The sequence below is a fragment of the Staurois parvus genome, unplaced genomic scaffold (genome assembly GCF_062004578.1).
Source record: "Staurois parvus isolate SC_StPar_1 unplaced genomic scaffold, SC_StPar_1.0 ptg000439l, whole genome shotgun sequence".
NCBI lineage: Eukaryota > Metazoa > Chordata > Amphibia > Anura > Ranidae > Staurois > Staurois parvus.
In genome coordinates, this window is record NW_028318235.1 from 2,828,723 (window position 1) to 2,847,637 (window position 18,915).

An 18,915-nucleotide genomic window follows, 5' to 3' on the forward strand; every position below is an offset into this window, starting at 1 on the left:
TCCATGCTTCTGTTGGCACTTGGTAGACCACTATGGACTGATTACATGCCTTTGGCTATGTACTACGCGACAAGTTATTTATACTGCTGACTAACTGAAATGTTGTCCTTAAGATCTTATGTACCTCTGTGTGATGTTGTACCATGCCTGTCTTTTACCAGTAATTTTTGTATTGTAAACATCCTAATAAAAACCTGATTATAAAAAGACAGGTTTATACTTACCTGCTCTGTGCACTGATATTGCATAGAGCAGCCCTAATCCTCCTCTTCTTGGGTCCCTTGCCAGTGCAACTGGCTCCTCCTCTCCAGTCAGTGCTCCCATAGAAAGCTGCTTTCTAGGGGGGCACTTGTGAGGGCTCACTTTCAAGCCCTGCTGCCTGTATCTACACAGTGGAACTTGGCCCAATGTCCTCGTCACTGGCCTTGATAGACATTGGCTCCTGCTGCCTCAGCAAAGTCTGTGAGACCAGGAAGTGGGGTGAAACAAATTAGGTAAAGGAGGGGAGAGGGGAAATACTGACTGCCAAACATTTGTTACCTTATATTGAGAAATGCATTACGCTAAAAATGTTTGGGCTTTTTTAACCACTTTAATTGATTATCTTTGCTTTTACTAAAAGGAGCCTGATGAACGATGAATGAAGTAACAACGTTCTCTTTGATTATACTTTTATTTGAATAAAGTGGGAATGGGAATGTCAATAAAGCCACTTAATAACCTGTGTAATATGTCTGGATCTCATCCTTTCTCAGGCATCACAGTAACTACAGTTGTGTTCAAAATAATAGCAGTCAGACATCACTAACCTGATCAATCACTGTTTTTGGTAGAAATGATATTTCTACATGGCAAATAATTTACTAGCAGGTGTAGTAGAGTAATAGAAATTCAACAGACCCAACAGTCATGACATGCTTGCTGCTGATTCTGTGTAATTGAATCACTAATTGAAAGGGGCATGTTCAAAATAATAGCAGTGTGGAGTTCTATTAGTGAGGTCATTCATTCTTTGAAAAACAGGTGGCAATTATTGCCCTTATTTACGGAAGGAAGGAAGGCAGCAAATGTTGTACATGCTGGTTACAGTGCATTTCTCTCTGAAATTCTGAGGAAAATGGGTTGTTCCAGACATTGTTCAGAAGAATAGCGTACCTTGATTAAAAAGTTGATTGGAGAGGGGAAAACATATAAAGAAGTGCAGAAAATGATAGGCTGCTCAGCTAAAATGATCGCAAATGCTTTAAAATAGCAACCAAAACCTGAAAGACGTGGAAGAAAGCGAAAAACTACCATTCGAATGGATAGAAGAATAGCAGAATGGCAAGGACTCAGCCAACAATCAGCTCCAGGAAGATCAAAGGTCTAAAGTTACCTGTGAGTACTGTTACAATTAGAAGACGCCTATGTGAAGCCAAGCTATCTGCAAGAAGCCCCCGCAAAGTCCCACTGTTGAAAAAAAGACATGTGCTGAAGAGGTTAAAACTTGCCAAAGAGCACATTGACTGGCCTAAAGAGAAATGGCGCAACATTTTGTGGACTGATGAAAGTAAGATTGTTCTTTTTAGGTCTAGTGGCCGGAGACAGTTTATCAGACGACCCCCAAAAACTGAATTCAAGCCACAGTACACTGTGAAGACAGTGAAGCATGGTTGCGCAAGCATCATGATATGGGGATGTTTCTCATACTACGGTGTTGGGCCTATTTATCGCATACCAGGGATCATGGATCAGTTTAAATACATCAGAATACTTGAAGAGGTCATGCTGCCTTATTCTGAAGAGGAAATGCCCTTGAAATGGGTGTTCCAACAAGACAACGACCCCAAACACACCAGTAAAAGTGCAACATCTTGGTTCCAGACCAACAAGACTGACGTTATGGAGTGGCCAGCCCAATCCCCGGATCTTAATCCAATAGAAAACTTGTGGGGTTACATCAAAAATGCAGTTTCTGAGGCAAAACCAAGAAATAGAGAAGAACTGTGGAATGTACTCCAATCATCCTGGGCTGGAATACCTGTTCACAGGTGCCAGAAGTTGGTTGACTCCATGCAACACAGATGTACAGCAGTTCTCAGAAATAGTGCTTTTACAACTAAATATTAATTAAATGATTCAAAGGAAAGCAAAATCTTCAAACATTTTTCAGTTTATATAGTGAATGTTTGAGTTTGTAAAGAAGAATACAAACACTGCTATTTTTTTGAACAGTCTAATATTCACTTTTCTTCAATTTTTTTTAAAGGAACAACACAAATTTGATATATTTTTCTTCAGGTCTTGACTTGGAATAGAATGTGTAGTGTTCCCAATGCATTTTTTGTGTGTATGGAAATAAAAGCTATTAGAAGGATTCTGAGCTTTATTCACTTTTTTCAACACACTGCTATTAGTTTGAACACAACTGTATATGAGTTACTCCTGTATGATTATGTCCATGTGCAATACAGGTAATAAATATGCTGTTCCATTATCCAAAGATCTATTCAAAACTTTGATGCTCAAAAAGTATTCATTTAAGATATTTATGGCATCCATTTATACTAGTGCAAAGGTGCCCTTTATAAAAACACATTCTGTGATTGTATGAAAACAAATGAAAATCAATTTCTAAAAGTATGACTGCTCATTTGATGTGTTAAAGTACACAACCATAACTGATTTACAATATTAAAACTAAAGGCAAAGGCAAACTTCCACTGCCAATCAAGAACATGAAATACACAAACTGAATTAGTCAAGTATGATCATACAGCCATCTACAGTTATACACTTACCTGTTTTATTAAGTTGTAAAAAAACAAACACTGAATTAACGCTTAATACAAGTTATAATTTCACAACTATAATGTAATAAGAAAAAAAGGAATAAAAAGAGAAATTGAACAATTTAATGAAAATGAACTTGATGTAACACATAATAAGCAGCTGAAACATATAAATGTGAGCAAAAAATGCAATGAGCAAACTACAGCAAAATGTGCTATTCCAATCAATCAACTTAATGAAATCAATAGTGAGTATTTTCTTTCAGCACATATGCTACATTTAGAACACAAAATAAACACTACTGATATCAACAGCCTGACTAGGCAGTTCAGACTGCTACATTTCAGGCATTAAGAAAGTTTGACTGAAATATGTATTGTGCTTTATAGATTAAAAATGGCAATACAAAAAGGCACAATGGGACTTTACTAAAAATATTTAGAAAACTCGAGCACACCTTGTAATTTGTATATGCTTACAGAAGGGTTGTTATAGACAGCCAATTCCCCGAGCAATGTATTATAAGGATTGTTAGTGCCACGAGGACGAAGCAGAGCATTGGTAATAAGATGATTAGCCATGGCTCCTGGAATAGCCCAATAAAAAGACAAAAAAAAACAAAAAACAAAAAAAATAAAAGTCAAGAGAGGTCAATTAAGATTATGTATCAAAAACAAACATGTAAACATCAGTGAATGACAGCTATAACAACAGTCCACTTCAAAGGACAGCTGATGTTTAAAACAACAAACAGCAGACTGACATTTAAATTGAACATCAATATGCACATTTTTTTTTATCTGAACAAAAACTTACAATTATCATAAATGTATATAATGTATGTAAGAAAAAAGTGCTGATTAGCCATGCACCATGCATCAGTGAGACAGATGGTGATCTATTAGAAAATATGTTATCAGAATATTTAATAAATTATATTAATAGTATTACATATATTAAACAACTGTCTAAAATTTGGAAACATATTATGGTGCTTTTCCTCAATGGCAGAATTTCATGCTGCTATACAAATGATTAACCATAAACATAAGTGGAAAGGGGGATGTGCATCATGATCCCACTAACATCTAATCACTCTGGTCAAAACATGCACTATCTATTTGCCCAAGCCTGCGACTGCCCAAGGTTTTCTATACTGGCTGATTTCAAATTGGGAAGGGGGGGGGGGGTGTTAAGGAGTTCAAAGTAATGATTTATCATCATAAACTTGGGTCTGAAATAAAACTGAACTGCAAGGAAAGTAAACATACACCCTTCCAATGGATGGGTTAAGTGAACAATTAGTTCTAGAGAAATAACTGTATCAGTTTTTCTTGCCCAATCCTCTGCTCCCTTAAGCTCTGCACTAAGCAGCCTCTTCACCTCTATGCCCCTAGAGCTGCACTGACACTGAAACCAACAGCTAGGGGATTCTGGGATGATACGGAGACAGGTAGGATACAGATAGTCCAAAACGTAGTATTATAAATGTTATACCAGGTAGTAGCTGCAAAAATGTGGAAGTCAGCCTTCTTCCAAAGCAAATCATAAAAACATACAAACACACTGCACTTAGAGCCCAATTCCAGGTCGAATAAAAGTACACTCTTGCAGTGAGACTGATCCCGCACTGCAGAAGGTAAATACTTAGGAAAAGCAGATTTACCTGGATAAAGATAATGCTTTTTCAGAGCTGCTTATTATCACATAAAAAGATGCCAATTTACTGTATATTCTCTTATATGCAAAACATGTTCTATCATAAACCATGCTAATTACGCTCTAATTAAAATATGCATATAAAAAAAATAATATATGTAAAGTGTGGGTATAAAATCTACATCCAAAATTTAAATGTGCAAGTGAGAGGGTTCCACCACCAGTATAACTGCAATTGTCATAACCAGTTTAGAAAGTCCATAACAATATCTTGATCCAGAATAAAGAATGCATCCCTTTTATCACCATGACCAATCTTCAGTGAATACCACTATCAGTCACTCTCTGCGCTCACCTTATGGCCTGGACGTAAAGTCAGGTCATCATGCGCTTTTCCATTCAGGAGGTTTAAAGAGTTGGTGCTTGTGACACGGGCTTTTGAAGGGGATTGCAGGCTAGCCTCTTGCCTACTGACAATGGGTCCTGGCATATGAGGGGGCTCTATTCTTTGGTAGGTGTGTGCCTTGGGGGACCTTTTACTTTGGATTCAAGTCCATATTTCCCCGAAACACACAGACTCTGAGAACTGGAAGACTGTGCTCAAACCAGCCATTGACTGCCTCAACCCCCCCCCTCCCCCCCGCCATAAGCCCCCAGACTAAGAGACACTAAGCAGATGTAAATATAATCAGCTCAAAACAACCTGATGCTGAAGTCTCTGTTGTAATCTGTTTATTAAGGTATGGTGTGTTCACCATTGTGTATTTGTCCCATTCTTAAAGCGTAGCTCCACCCAAAAGGGGAAGTTCCGCTTTAAAACTTTCTCCTCTGCTCCCTGTTATGGGTTGCCACGTTTGAGGAGTGGGGGGAGGGAATACCCGATTTTGACACTTCTACTGCGATTGCCTAGGTGATCGGAAACTGAAATTGTCCTCCCCCCTCACTCCCCATAGTCTTCTGGGACATGACAGGTCCCAGAAAACTACAGGACCATTCACAAAGCGCAGCGCTACTCACACATGAGCACTGGGCACCTGGCTGTGAAGCCACAAGCTGTCACCGCCGGGTGCCTACACTGAAGATGCTGGCATGAGGAGACAGGACAGTCAGCTGACCCAGCCAGTGTGAGGACACCACGGGATTGAGGGACAGATGAGTGTCTGTTTTTTAAAAGTTATAAGCTACAGTTTTTGTAGCTGCTGACTTTTATTTTATTAATTCCGACTGGACCTCCGCTATAATTGGAGTCACCTATTGTTTGGTCCTCTGTGTTTAAAGTAGAGAAATATTGATAACACGGTTTATGCCAGAAAATGTTTTACATATAAGAGCATATGAATGTAGCTCAGCACTCTTTGGGCATTTATTTATTAGGTATATGTGAGAACACATTTTAATGTGGGTTGTGAAGAGAGTTTTTGATTAAATGCTTATCTAACATCCCACACTTTGGGGGAAACCCTATTTTTAGCATTTTTAATGGCTCTTCAACCCTTCTGTGTCCTCATTGACACCTTAATCATATATATTTGTACAAAGGTGCATAAGTGGGTCTCGATTAAAGCTAAGCTCCATGGAAAGTAAAAATCATCCCTTTCAGTGGGGCTGCCACTGAGCAAAATAATTCTTTCTTACCCGATCCTTCTGTTCTCTCTGCACTCTCTCTGCACTATAAGACCCTCTTCACTCCTATGCCCCAGTGGTTACAGGTCTTCTGATGTCATCAAGACCAAAGCAGAGACCAAAGCACTGCATTGGAGGGGAGGAGGCCGGGGGACAGTCCACCACTGGAGCATAGTAGGACTGGCTGCTACAGAAGTGTAGGATAAAGTAAGTAAATAATTTTTTTCTGAGTATTTAAACTTTACAGTGTGGGGCAGCCTCCCGGAAAGGGAGGATTTTTTATTCTCCCTGAAGCTATGCTCTAAGTGCAGTGTGTATGTTTTTATTATTTGCTTTAGAAAAAGGCCGATTTCCACACTTTTGCCACTAAACGCCAGTATAACATTTATGAAACTGTGTTTTGTAATAGCTGTTCCTTTCACTGTACTGTTTAACTTTCACTGTTTAACTTTCACTGTGCCATCACAACATCCTCAGCTGTTGGCTTGCCACCCCTGAAACCCTTACGTAAAAGAAACAGACTAGACATCAGTACAAGGCAATGAATTCAAAGAACCTACTTATGTATTTAGCCATGCTCAAGTTGGAAAACTGTCTCTTTGAATTTAAACCTAAAAATACAAGGCAGTTTACTTGTGTATAAGGTATTTTATAAGGTTTTATTCTTTAAAAAAAATGTTTGAAAATGTTTAAAGAGTTGGAAACACTGCTAGGAACCTGGGTTAATTGCATACCCCAAATGTCCCAGATCCTACAGTGCTCTCTTGTCTGACATTGCTGCATTTATTACTGCTAAGAATACACCTTAACTTTTGACAGCAAAGCTACTAAATGCATGTATTCTCAGCAGGACTGATGGTGCATGAAGAGAACTATGAGTGAATTTTGGCTTCATATTCTTCACATGACTGTATTATTAAAGCATTAATAAAGCTATTTTTTAATTTAAATAAACATTTAAAAAATACAGACCTGAAGGAACACTTTTATTGTTTGAATATCACAAAGTGTATAAATAATATGTAAAAAGGAAATCAAGGTCACAAAAAAGCAAAATGAAAGACAAGTTGCGAAAGAAAGGAAAGCAACAAAAAAGATATTACTAGCAAAAATATCAGGCTTGAGCATATAGTCCCTTTGAAAGATCATTCAAAGATTGTGACTGGGGACAAAGAAAAGACATATTATGAAATATCTTCTTCAGCTCTGTGTACACAAAGAAAAATGGGGGTGCTCAAGTCCATAATATTGACATATCCCCCCACCCCACAATGACTCAAAACTGATATGGTCCAGAAACATTTAGACAAAATAAAGATGAATAAAGCACCTGGAGCAGATGACTTACAACCACATGTCCTCAAAGAGTTGAGCTCTGTTATTTCAAAGCCATTCTTTCAAATTTTAGGGACTCTTTAATGACTAGCTTGATACCACTAGATCGATGAAAGCCCAATTTAAAAAAGGGATCAAAATCTTTACAAACTAACTATAATATAAGCATGGATTCACAAAAGACAGAAGTTATCAAATGAATCTCCTCTCTTTCTGAGGAAGTAAGCAAGCGTAAAGGGATGGCTGTGTGTATAGTAAACTTGAAATCTGTGAAAGTATTTGACACAGTAATTCACACACAGCTTTTATATAGATTAAAGTCTATGGGTTTAGAAAACATAGTCTGTAAATGGATAGAAAACTGCCTAGGTCTAAGAATGGTCCAGTGTTGTTAGTGATGTACCCCAAGGTTCAGTGTGGGGTCCTTTTTTAACCTATTTATATTGTAAGTGATATAGAGTTTGGGAACAAATATACAATGTATGTGTTTATAGATGACACCAAACTACAGTATGTAGTGGAATAACATCCTTAAAGGATGTCCCCAATTTATAAGCTGGACTTACTGTACTGTTTAATTGAGCAACTATGTGGCAAATGAAATTATATGTTGCCAAATGTAAAATTATGCACTTGGATGCTAAAAGCATGCATGCATCATATATTCTAGGAGGGGAACAACTGGGGGAATCAATAATTGAGAAGGATCTGGGTGTTCTGGTAGATAATAGACTTATAATAATAGCATGCAATGCCAAACTGCAGTTTCTAAAGCTAACAAAATAATTGTAATAAAAAAGGTATAGACTGCAAAGAGAGTTAAACATATTTTTGCCCCTGTACAAATCATTTTTAAAACCTCATCTGGAATATGCAGTTCAATTGTTGGCACTAATTCCGAAATGCATATTGGGATTATAAATAAAGTACAGAAAAGGTCAACCAGACTAATAGGAGGAATAGAGGAGCTCAGCTATGAGGAAAGTTTAGCTGAACTGAATTTATTCTCTCTTGAGAAGAGGTGATTAAGGGGGATATGATCACTATGTACAAATGGCTAAGTGGTCCATATGGAGAACTTGGTGCAGAGTTACTCACTTTAAGGTCATTTTAGAGGACAAGGGGGCACTCTTTATGATTGAAGGAAAAGAGGCTTCACCACTTGTATACCAGCTTCAAATCGCCTTTCCTTACCAAGCCATTTTTCAGTTTTCAGCCCTGTGATAGTTTGACTGACAACTATTTTTAATCATACAGCATTCTACCCAAATAAATTTTTTTGCTTAAATCCAAACTCTTTGTTAGAGGTATTAAAGGTACAAAATTACGTATCAAAACACGTATTGCAGAACTAAGATAAACACATTCAATAGAGTACAGTACCATGGAACATCAAAATGCACAGTTCTTGTACAACAATACAGTATATAGGAAAAAAAAAAGTAAAAGAGAAATAAACCAAACTTATGGCGGACTCATGGGTGCTTAATAGCAACCAGTATGTGTTGTAGCATAGTGCAGCTAATAAACATTTATGATATAGTGCCAGAGGGGGACATGTGGACCTAATAGCTATTAGGAAAACATTACAGTTATAACAGCCTGTCTATGACAAGCTATGAAGGAGCCAGACCAGGGACAACCAACCCTCCCACACCAAAGTAAATTTACGGCATTATGGTGACAGTAGGTAAGTTGTTCACGTAATAGTATAGAATTTACATGGTCCACCCATAGTTTCCTGGTGGGGGCGTTAGGGGACATCCAGTATCTAGCTACCAGTTTTCTTGCCATGTATAGAAGTCACAGAATCATAATATAAACCCAACCGGGATAAAGCTTGGCATTTATTGGGCCCAGAAGGCATATAAGTGGATCTAGGGCTATATCTTGTTGGAAAACAAAAGCAATAGTTTAGGTAATATCCTTCCAATATCTAGTGAGCTTTGGACAGAGCCACAGCATGTGAATAAAATCCCCCCGGTGTATGTTAACCAAAAAAATTTTACATCTTTTTTGTGAGACAGAGAGAGCTTTGTTTTATTGGTATTTAATAACCACTGGAATGTTTTTTGTTTTTTTTTTACTATAAAAAGAAAAAAGGCCATACATTTTGAAAAAAAAAACTGTTTTTCTTATTTTCTTTGATCAAATTTTTTGCCACTATTTATTGGAAAAGAAGAAACGTGCAGGTACAAGCTTGATAATGGTACACTAGATACATTAATGTACAGGTCATGCACAGAGGAAGGAGGCACTGGAAGGATTAATGTACTGGTCACCTGCAGTGGCAGGATTGAGGTAAAGGAGTTCAGGTTCAGATGGGCAAGATAAGAGAGATGAGGGGTAATTTACAGATCACTAGGGACAGCACTGAAAATAGTATGTGCTAGAGAGTAGGGGGGCCGGAAAGGGTTAAAAAAAAGATTCCTGTGTCACAGCAACAAAATAAATAGATCGGCATCTGCAGCTGCCGATCGATACATTTTGTTCCCATTCACAATTACAGTATCTCCTTCTCCTGTTCTAAAGGGATGGGGAGAGACCAACAAAGTAAACAGTACCATGTGACTGCTTTAGTTACCAGTCACGACGAACGCATGGTACCCAGCCACTCAGATCAGCTGGGTACAGTGTCTTTGTGTACCCAGCTGTATAATGATGGCTGGGTACACAGCGATCATCAAATGGATCAGCCACCCGACAGCCAGTTCATAAAAAGAACTGGGTAAATGAAGAGCCACTGACCCTCAGCTGATAATGGTAAATAAGACACATATAAAAGAGGTTAACCTTCTCCCCTTCTTCACAGTAAGAGCCGTAAAAATGTGGAATAGATCCCTCAAGAACTAGTTCTGGAGAGATCAGTTGGTTATTTAAAAATGGCCTAAAGCCGGCCATGCACTGTTAAATTTTCATTCAGTCAGTGGGCTGGCATTAAGGATATGCAAGCCTTTCTTGCTATCGAGATACTGATGATGGCATCAGGGCTTCTGGGATTACCTCAAATCACCAAGGGTATTACAGAATGCACAAACACCCCAAATCCCCCACAGTAATGATAGACATCTCTTGTTTTTAGCATATTCTGCAGTAACGGTGTCTTTTAATGAATAAAAACTGGTTATTCACTGGTACAGTTCTCCATTGTGTGCTAAATATGCTGTCAGGTTTGATATGGGCACTTTTCCAGTTACGGAATCATTATATAATTTATTAGCTAGACTAAGAATAATAAAAAAAAAAGGAGAAGGAAAAAATTTACTAAAACAGAATTTCTGCACTCGCTGTCTTGCTTGAGGTGATTGTAGTCGTACGACAACCTCTCCCAACCCCCCCCCCCCCAGTCTTTACTTTTGCTCTGTCTTATCTCTAGTCTAACCTAGTTTTATAACCATTGCTGCGTACATTTGTTTGTGTATGTTTTTTTCCCCTCAGAGGTTGTTTCTTTTAACATTCTGCTAAAACTTTGTGAAGTAGTACTGTTTGGGCCTTGAAGAAGGGGACATACCCTAAAAGCTTGTCCTGAAATTTCTATGTTAGTGCAAATAAAAAAAGTAGTACGGACAGTGCTCAATTGTTTCTGCACTCACTGTAAAACCATTTTCTTGTGTTACATTGAGGGACAAAGGAATTCTTAGACTGTTGGGTTATACTGCTGTCTACTGACAAAACAACAATGGCAACAAAAAAGCCATTGGCTAGTAGAGGATAACCCTCCTCACAGGGCTTTTTTTTGTCAGTGAATAGGTGCAGGAACTCACTGAGAGGCTGAGCCAGGTACTGCTCCAGACTCTGGAGTGGATCCCGACTTGAAGTCGGGATCTTTCCCCAGTCTGGACTGGCTAAGTGACGTCATCCAACAGCGGGCTTCAGCTGAAAACAAGTCACAGGAGTACAGAACAAACTGCACTGCTGTGATCCACAGGAGAAGTACAGCCAAAAGAGCTTTAGCTGTATTTCTCCTTTAAGGAGGCTTTCAAAAGTGACAATGAATGTCATATAAGTTACTCCATGAGACAGGTCTGTTCAAATGATAATGGTTCTCTCACCCTGTGATATTTCTTTGGTAAATCCACTTAGCTGGCACATCAAGGAAAGTCCAGAGTATGCAAGAAGTGGAAGTGATCTCACGGTGTACCATAAGCCAGTGATTTCGAGAAAAGGGTAGTAATGAACTGCAAGTGCCCTAAATTGCAGGTTTCTGATATTTGGTTGAAAATCAAGTGTCCCCAGAATCGGGGACTGGGATGTGGCACCTGTAGTCTATTTTCATTCAAAAAGATAGTAAAAATATTTATTACATTGTGAATTTTGCCTAATTTTTCTTTTTTAAGAGGTGTTCATTTAGCTTTTAACAAAAGTTACAATAGACACATAAGCAATCAAATCAGTAGCCCCAATAATGGAGCGACAGACTAAATTGCACACAGAAAGAACCAAAAAAAATGTTAGGGCTATGCAGAGTCCAAATTTAGACAGTGCTTCAGCTATATGCATGAAATGAACAAGTTGGGTTAAAAAAAACCAAATACACACACACACACATCCAGTCATATGTACGCCACCTTTCCCCCCATAGTCATCAGCCATAGAGAGCCCAGAGCCACCACAGCAGTGGTGTAGGAACCATCTTAATTTGTGGAGACATAAGACAGAGATTGCGATAGTACAGTAGCACCCCAGAAGGAATATGAGATGTCTATCCAGGGTTGCCACACTTTAGTGAACTTTTTACACCAAGCGCAACTTTATAGATTAACTTATATTTAGGCAGATCAAGATGAACCATACAATAGAATTTTTGTTAAGGTTGTGCCATAGAGGAGTCCTTGGGAATAGCACTTTACTTCCTTCTCGGCAGGCCAACCAACTAGTGTGTATCGGAGAGTGTTGGGAGCAACGGGAGGTAACAGACATATGAAAGGTGCCTTGTAGGGAGATAATTCAACAAAATTATTTTTCCAGCGTAAAACAAAAGCATATATATTAATATTCTAGGATGAGTCTGAGTTATGAAGTCATTCAAAATTCCCAAGAGACCCACTTCCAGGGTATGAGGGACTGGAAGATATAGGGTAGTGTCAAAAAAGGCAAATATACAATGTAAGAGCAGGACAGGTCCAGAACATGTACAGCATATGTGTCCTCAAGGACACAAAGAGGACAAGAGGCTGCAGATCCACAACCCATTTGAGCCAACTTAGCCTGGGTATAAAGAAGATGGTGGATAAACTAGAATTGAGTAGATTTAGCAGCAGTAATAATGAGGTCTTGAAAATAGACCTCTGTAGCTTCCTCCAAACCCTCTTCAAGCAACTCAGGTAACACCACCATCCACTTACGCTTAGCAATCTGGAAGGGGTTGGCCCCAGCTGACTGAAGATGGGAATAGTTAGTGGTGACCAACTTAGTAATATCTGGATCTAGCAATAATAATTCTAAGGATGATTCCGAAAGCTCAAGAGTCAAATTCCCAAATTGTGCCTGTATAGCGTGACATAGCAGCAAAAATGTATAAAATAGTTAATTAGACACCTTATAACGGGTTTTTAGGTCATCAAACAATACAAAAATACTGTTCAAAAAGACATGCAAGAGGTGAGTAATGTCAAGATGGCCCCGCCAATTTGGATTGGGGTGACCCAGGAGCTCAGGAATGTTAGGGTTGTGCCATAGAGGAGTCCTTGGGAATAGCACTTTACTCCCTTCTCGCCAGGCCAACCAACTAGTGTGTATCGGAGAGTGTTGGGAGCAACGGGAGGTAACAGACGTATGAAAGGTGCCTTGTAGGGAGAAAGCAGATCCGTAAAGAGCAGACAGTTGAATAGTGGAGGAGGTATTAGAGGAATCACTGAACCAATCATACACATAGGTAAGTGGTGAAGCAATTAAATAGTTATGGAGGTTGAACACAACAGCCCCCATCTATCTCGGGGGCTTGTATCGAGGATTTAGCCACCTGTGGGTGCGCCCTATTCCAAGGGAAGAAAAACAAAATGGAGTCAATTTTCTAAAACAGTTTTTTAGGGAAAAAAACTGGAGAGGCCCTAAAGACATACAACAATTTTGGTAAATATATCATTCTGAAAATGTTAATCCTTCCAGTTACGTTAAGGGGTAAGGAAGCCCAGGTACGTATTCCAGTTTTCATATGTGTAACAATTAGTGTTACATTAAGAGACTCAAAAGCAGAGAGATTAGCATGTATTTGGATACCTACATACTAAAATTGTGTGTAGATTTGCAATTTAGAAGTAGACAAAAAATCATAAGGGACCATGGGACCTATTGGAAAAGCCAAAGATTTGTCCCAACCAACCCGAAGGTAGACACCTCCCCAAACTCCTCCACCACCTGCATCAGACTAGAGAATGCCCTTGCAGAGCCATCTAAATACACCAATGCATCATCTGTGGACAAGGAGATTTTCTCCTCCAGCAACCCAACCAGGTTTCCCCTTACAATCGCCTTCTGCCGAACTGCCAGACACAAGGGCTCAATGGCCAGTGTAAGCAGCAGAGATGAAAGAAGACAACCTTGCCTCAATCCTCTACATAAAGAAAAGGCTGGAGATATGTCCTTATTTGTGTGGACACAGACCCTAGGGTTAGCATACAATTGTACCCATCGAACAACCGGGAACAAAAACCCATCTGAGACATCTCCGATAAAAATGGCCATCTGATGGTGTAAAAGGCTTTTTGCATATCCAAAGACAGCACCAAACCATTCAGTCGCTCAGTAGCTGCCCTATGGATGTGCAAAGACAGGTGGCGTATATTGTCATAGGTACTCTTTCCAGGCAAGAACCCCAACTGGTCCCAGTACACGAGTGTCAGAATCACTTTCTGAAAACAGGTAGCTAGACGTTTGGCCAATATTTTGCATCACTATTAAGTAAAGTAATGGGATGATATGACCCACTCTGTAACTTGTCTTTGTCAGGCTGGGTATTAGTACTATTAAAGCCTCATTCATAGAGTCAGAAAATAGTCTATTTTCAAATGCTGAGTTAAAAAGGCCATGTAATCGTGTGGCCAGGTCTTCCGCTCAGGTCTGATACCATTCAGAGGGTTAGCTGTCTAGCCCTGGGGTCTTATTAGAGGGTAGGGAGTGGATAGCTGCTCAAACTTTTTCCACTGTCAGTGGTTTCTCAAGGAGAAGGGGAAGGAAGTCACTAAGTGTGGGAGAAGTAAGGGAGGCAAAAAGACCTGCAAAGGAATTCTCAGTGATGCCCCTACGTAAGAAAACAGGGATTTGTAGAATTGTGCAGAAGTCTGATTAATAATTATAGGATTGGAAGAGATCATCCCATCGGGCAATCTGATTGCTGGTATAGAACTATCTATGGAGTTCATACAGGAAAGATAAGCCAATATTTTGCCATTCTTCCCACCATGCTCATGCAACTTGGCAGACAAGTGTAACTGATGTCTGCATGTCAAGTCAACCATATGCAGTTGCAGAGCTCTGTGAGCTTCAACCAAGGCACAATGTGACTCAAGCAAAGGGTAAGAGACATATTGGCATCTCGCAGTTACCAAAGAGGACTGTTATTGGGTAGCCCGAGCAACATTATGGTAGCGAGCAATATTAGAAATATAGGAGCCACGTATTTCTGCTTTAAAGGCATCCCACGTAGGTCCCATTGCAGAGGAGTGCTCATCAGTAGCCAAGTAGTTAGTAATATCAGTTTGAATGGGTTCCTGGAATTGAACCATGGAGATCCAGAGGGGATTGAGCCTCCAGGACCGAAAGAGGGCCTATGACCTAGCTGTAATTCCACCAGTAGCATAGAGTGATCTGATATTGTTTGAGGAATATATGAAATTGAAATCACCCCGGGTAACACAGCAGTAGACACCATAATGTAATCCAGCCTGGAAAGAGTTTGAGAAGGATTTAGATTGACAGGAATACATCCTAAACTTGGGAAGTTTCCATCTCCAAAGGTCCACATAACGGTAGTAGTCACACCATTACTGAAATAATTTAGACTCTGAGGAGAGATGCTTCAACCGTTCCAAAGCTGGGTCCAACACAGAGTTGAAGTCTCTCATAACAATAGTAGCAAAACTAGGTAATGTAGATAAATGGACACTCAATGCGGTAAAGATTGCAGCTGTGACTGGGGGGGGGGGATAGACCGCCACCAAAATTAATGGTATACCATGAACTGTGCAAAGTATAAGGACATATCACCTTATCACAAGAAAATGGGAAACCTTTACAGATCAATACAGATACCCCCGGGCATAATTACAGAAGGTAGAATGATATCCATGTAAAACCCAGTGTTTCTTAAGTGCAAGAATTTTGGATCCAATTAAATAGACCTCCTGCAAACATAATACATGAGGGGTTGTGAGATTGAAGGAGCTCAAAAACAGAGGCCCTTTTAAATTTGGAATTCAGTTCACTAACATTCCAGGACAAAAACATTACAGTGGGCATTTGGCTAATGTAAAGTTATGGTAGGTGGGGGAGCTACAGGGCCTAGGGGACCATCCAAAGGCCCCAACATGGCTTCAGCACTGGAGAGGGAGGAAGGCATACAACATTCATCACCAGACATACAAAGCATGCATACCACACACAACCCAAAAAAGTAAGAACGAGCAGGCAGTAAAACAGAATTCAAAACCCCTGTCTAGCTCCAAAAAAGGGAGTGGGCTTCATCCCAAAACTGAGGTCACTTGTGGGAAACATGGCCTATAGTTCCATAACAGTCCAAGAACTTCCAACAGTGAAACAGAAATGCAAATATAAAACCCTGTAGCAGCAGTCAATTGGGGGGCAGAGATCCCCCTTACAGGGTAAGCAATGAACACCCTGCTAAATAGGTATAAGACAGCATGAAGATAAACACACTGGATCTCAGGCAAGACTTATCAGGTCACCGGAGAGCTGGCAGGAGATCTCGCTGGCTGTGGCAGTGATTCAAACCACAGCAGAACATTTTTAGGTGATTGGAAGAAGTGCACTTGACCTTGGTGTACCACTTGCAGTATAGCAAGAAAAAACATCTCTATGCTTTTTACTGTATACCTTTCTCTTGGAGCTTCTGCTTAACATGTTGTTATTCGGCTCTAATACAAACCATGGTGGAATAATCAGGAAAAAGGGACACCACAGAATTGTTGATGTGGAGACTTCCTTTCAAGACAGATCACCATGGTGTGAGGGGGGCTGCCCTCAGGGAGAGGCCTTCCAGGGACTCTATAAGCCTGTTCTATCTCAAAGCAGGTAGATAGACAATCATGGTCAAATTCTTGCTCCAGCCAGATTTTCAGGAAGGCCACTGGGTCAGACCCCTCAACCTTTTTAGGCAGGCCCACCAGTTGCAAGTAATTTCTGCAAAGGCGGTTTTCCAGATCATCCACCTTCTTCTCCAGAGCTTTGACTTTACCCCAGCAGGAATTGATTTTGGGCAGGAGAGGGTTAAATACATCCTCTAAGTCACTGATGCACCTTTTGGTTGCCGATTCCTACTCTTGGACCTTGTGTATATCCTGGCGCGTGATGGTACGATCAAGTTTAAGCTCCTCTACCTTCCCCATCAAATGAGAATGGTTTACATTGATGGTAGCAAGGACATCTGACAGGGTGGGTTCTGTCCCGTCTTCCGCGCCATCCTTGCTGGGGGAGGTCTGAGAGAGCAGCATCGGTGGGTCCAAGGTAGCTGGTGAGGGGGACGGGGAAGCATTCAGTGCTTACCCCGAACAGCTGGTGATGTTCATCTTGGCAGGAGGCTGCTTGTGATGTCTTTCCATCCACCAAACCACTGGTATTGGGACATGGCAGTGTTCTCTAGTGGGCCAGGAGTGAAACAAACTATGTAGAAGTTATGGGAGATCAGGATGGAGCCTGGAGCTACTAGAAAGAGCATCTGTTCACATTCTGTGGTATGCCACAGCCCTTGCCTAATTTTTCTAATGCATGATCTGTTTTAAATTTAGCTTTAAATTTGGTTTGTATTGTAAGAATGGCACAGCTTTTGATTATTTGACTATTTTATATATCATAGCATATAATGGACAATTAAATCAAGTCTATATTGTGCTTTTATCATAAAAGTGAGCATGGGCATAGACATAACATGACTGGTGACCAATCCAGAAGAATTTTTTTAGATAAAATAGGTATTGGCCATGTTGGTTAATTTCTGCCAATTGTTATTTCTCCAGCATTGTATTCTCAGAAAATCCCTTATGTCTCCATTAGAGCAATTATAAACCAATATGCTCTTCATGAAATTGGTTTTGTTGAATTGGTGTAACTAGCCTAGTTACAAATGTTTCACCTAGATATTTCTACAAAACATGATTCATATAATTATTCATATAATGCTCCTCTTGAACAATGTACTTTTAAAATGGCAAGATAACATGCAGATAACAAACAGTAAATGCAGCAATTGAAATATAATAATGCAGTCAATCGATGCACAAAATCAGAAAACAAAAATACTGAAAAAGCTCCAAAATCTGGCACTCCCAATTACACAATATGGGGTGGTGTAAAATATACCAATCAAGACAGCGAGATCTATTCAAATTGAATGATAGTTTTAAAAACTTTTTTTTTTTAATCTAGCAGTTAGCTTTTTTTTATGTAGAAGAGACTTAACATTTTAATTTTGCCAAAAAATATTTTTCACCTGTCTGTAAATTATTTTGCAAGTAAGTATTTTGTAAGAGGCTGAGAGCAGAATCTAAGTGTTGAGACCTATCTTCAGTGACCACCCAAAGGAGGAAGAGATAAGGCAGCTGGTCCCAGAAGACAGAAGATAGTAGTGTGACAATGGAGTGGTGGTGGTGGGCGGGTGCATATTGTGAATCTCTGGAGGAGGGCAAATCCAGAGGTAAGTATGTCAAGTGTGCAAGAATTCTGTGCATACTTGTACATTATTGCAAATGCTGATGCACCCGCCCTCCAACTGAAGTTCTGCTTTACATTCATGGGAAAAAGTAATTGCCAGTTTCAAATCCCCGACAGCAATGGGCTTATAATGCTGGGATGGCGAGTCCTGGAGAGATTAGCAGTTATATGAAATCTATGCTGCTTGTAAACGAACTTCCTTACAGTGGTATGATTGATTTAAATAATTTTTTTTAAATTACTTTCCAGACTCATCAACTTCTATAACTTTCTTTCTGAAGGCCTTAGAGAACTTTTTTGATCTTATGCACACATACATAACACAAAGGTATGTGACCTAATAAGAGAACAAGTAGTGCCTTTGGCATAGAATGTTTTCTGAAACTACTCATATTTTAAGACTTTAGACGGTGCCCAGAGGAAGTTCCCGGGACCTAACATGGGGAGGTAAGACCATGGGATGAAAAAAGTGAGTGTGTGTGTGTGGGGGGGTCCAACCTATAGATAAAAATAAATTAATAAGGGGGGGCGATATTTATTTTCTTTTCTCCTTTTCATCCTCCACCCGCCTAAGAGGGGGTGAGGAGTGGGTAGTTTGGTAGGGCCATAAAATCATAGACTCATTACCTATGGGACTGGGGT

At 39.7% G+C, this 18,915-nt stretch overlaps 1 protein-coding gene across 16 annotated transcripts in view; it reads right to left on the reverse strand.

Moving 5' to 3' along the window:
• The window catches only part of ADGRL3 (adhesion G protein-coupled receptor L3), a 1,097,183-nt gene that overhangs the window by 118,262 nt on the left and 960,006 nt on the right, over window positions 1-18,915 (reverse strand). For 7 of the 16 annotated variants that reach the window (XM_089687880.1, XM_089687879.1, XM_089687878.1 and 4 more), the window contains one exon: window positions 3,230-3,358. The exons of 5 other annotated variants lie outside the window; for them this stretch is intronic. In XM_089687880.1, the coding sequence (XP_089544006.1) occupies window positions 3,230-3,358 (129 nt within the window). The remainder of the gene's footprint in view (window positions 1-3,229; window positions 3,359-18,915) is intronic. 4 more of the 16 variants (XM_089687891.1, XM_089687890.1, XM_089687886.1 and 1 more) reach the window with 1 other exon arrangement.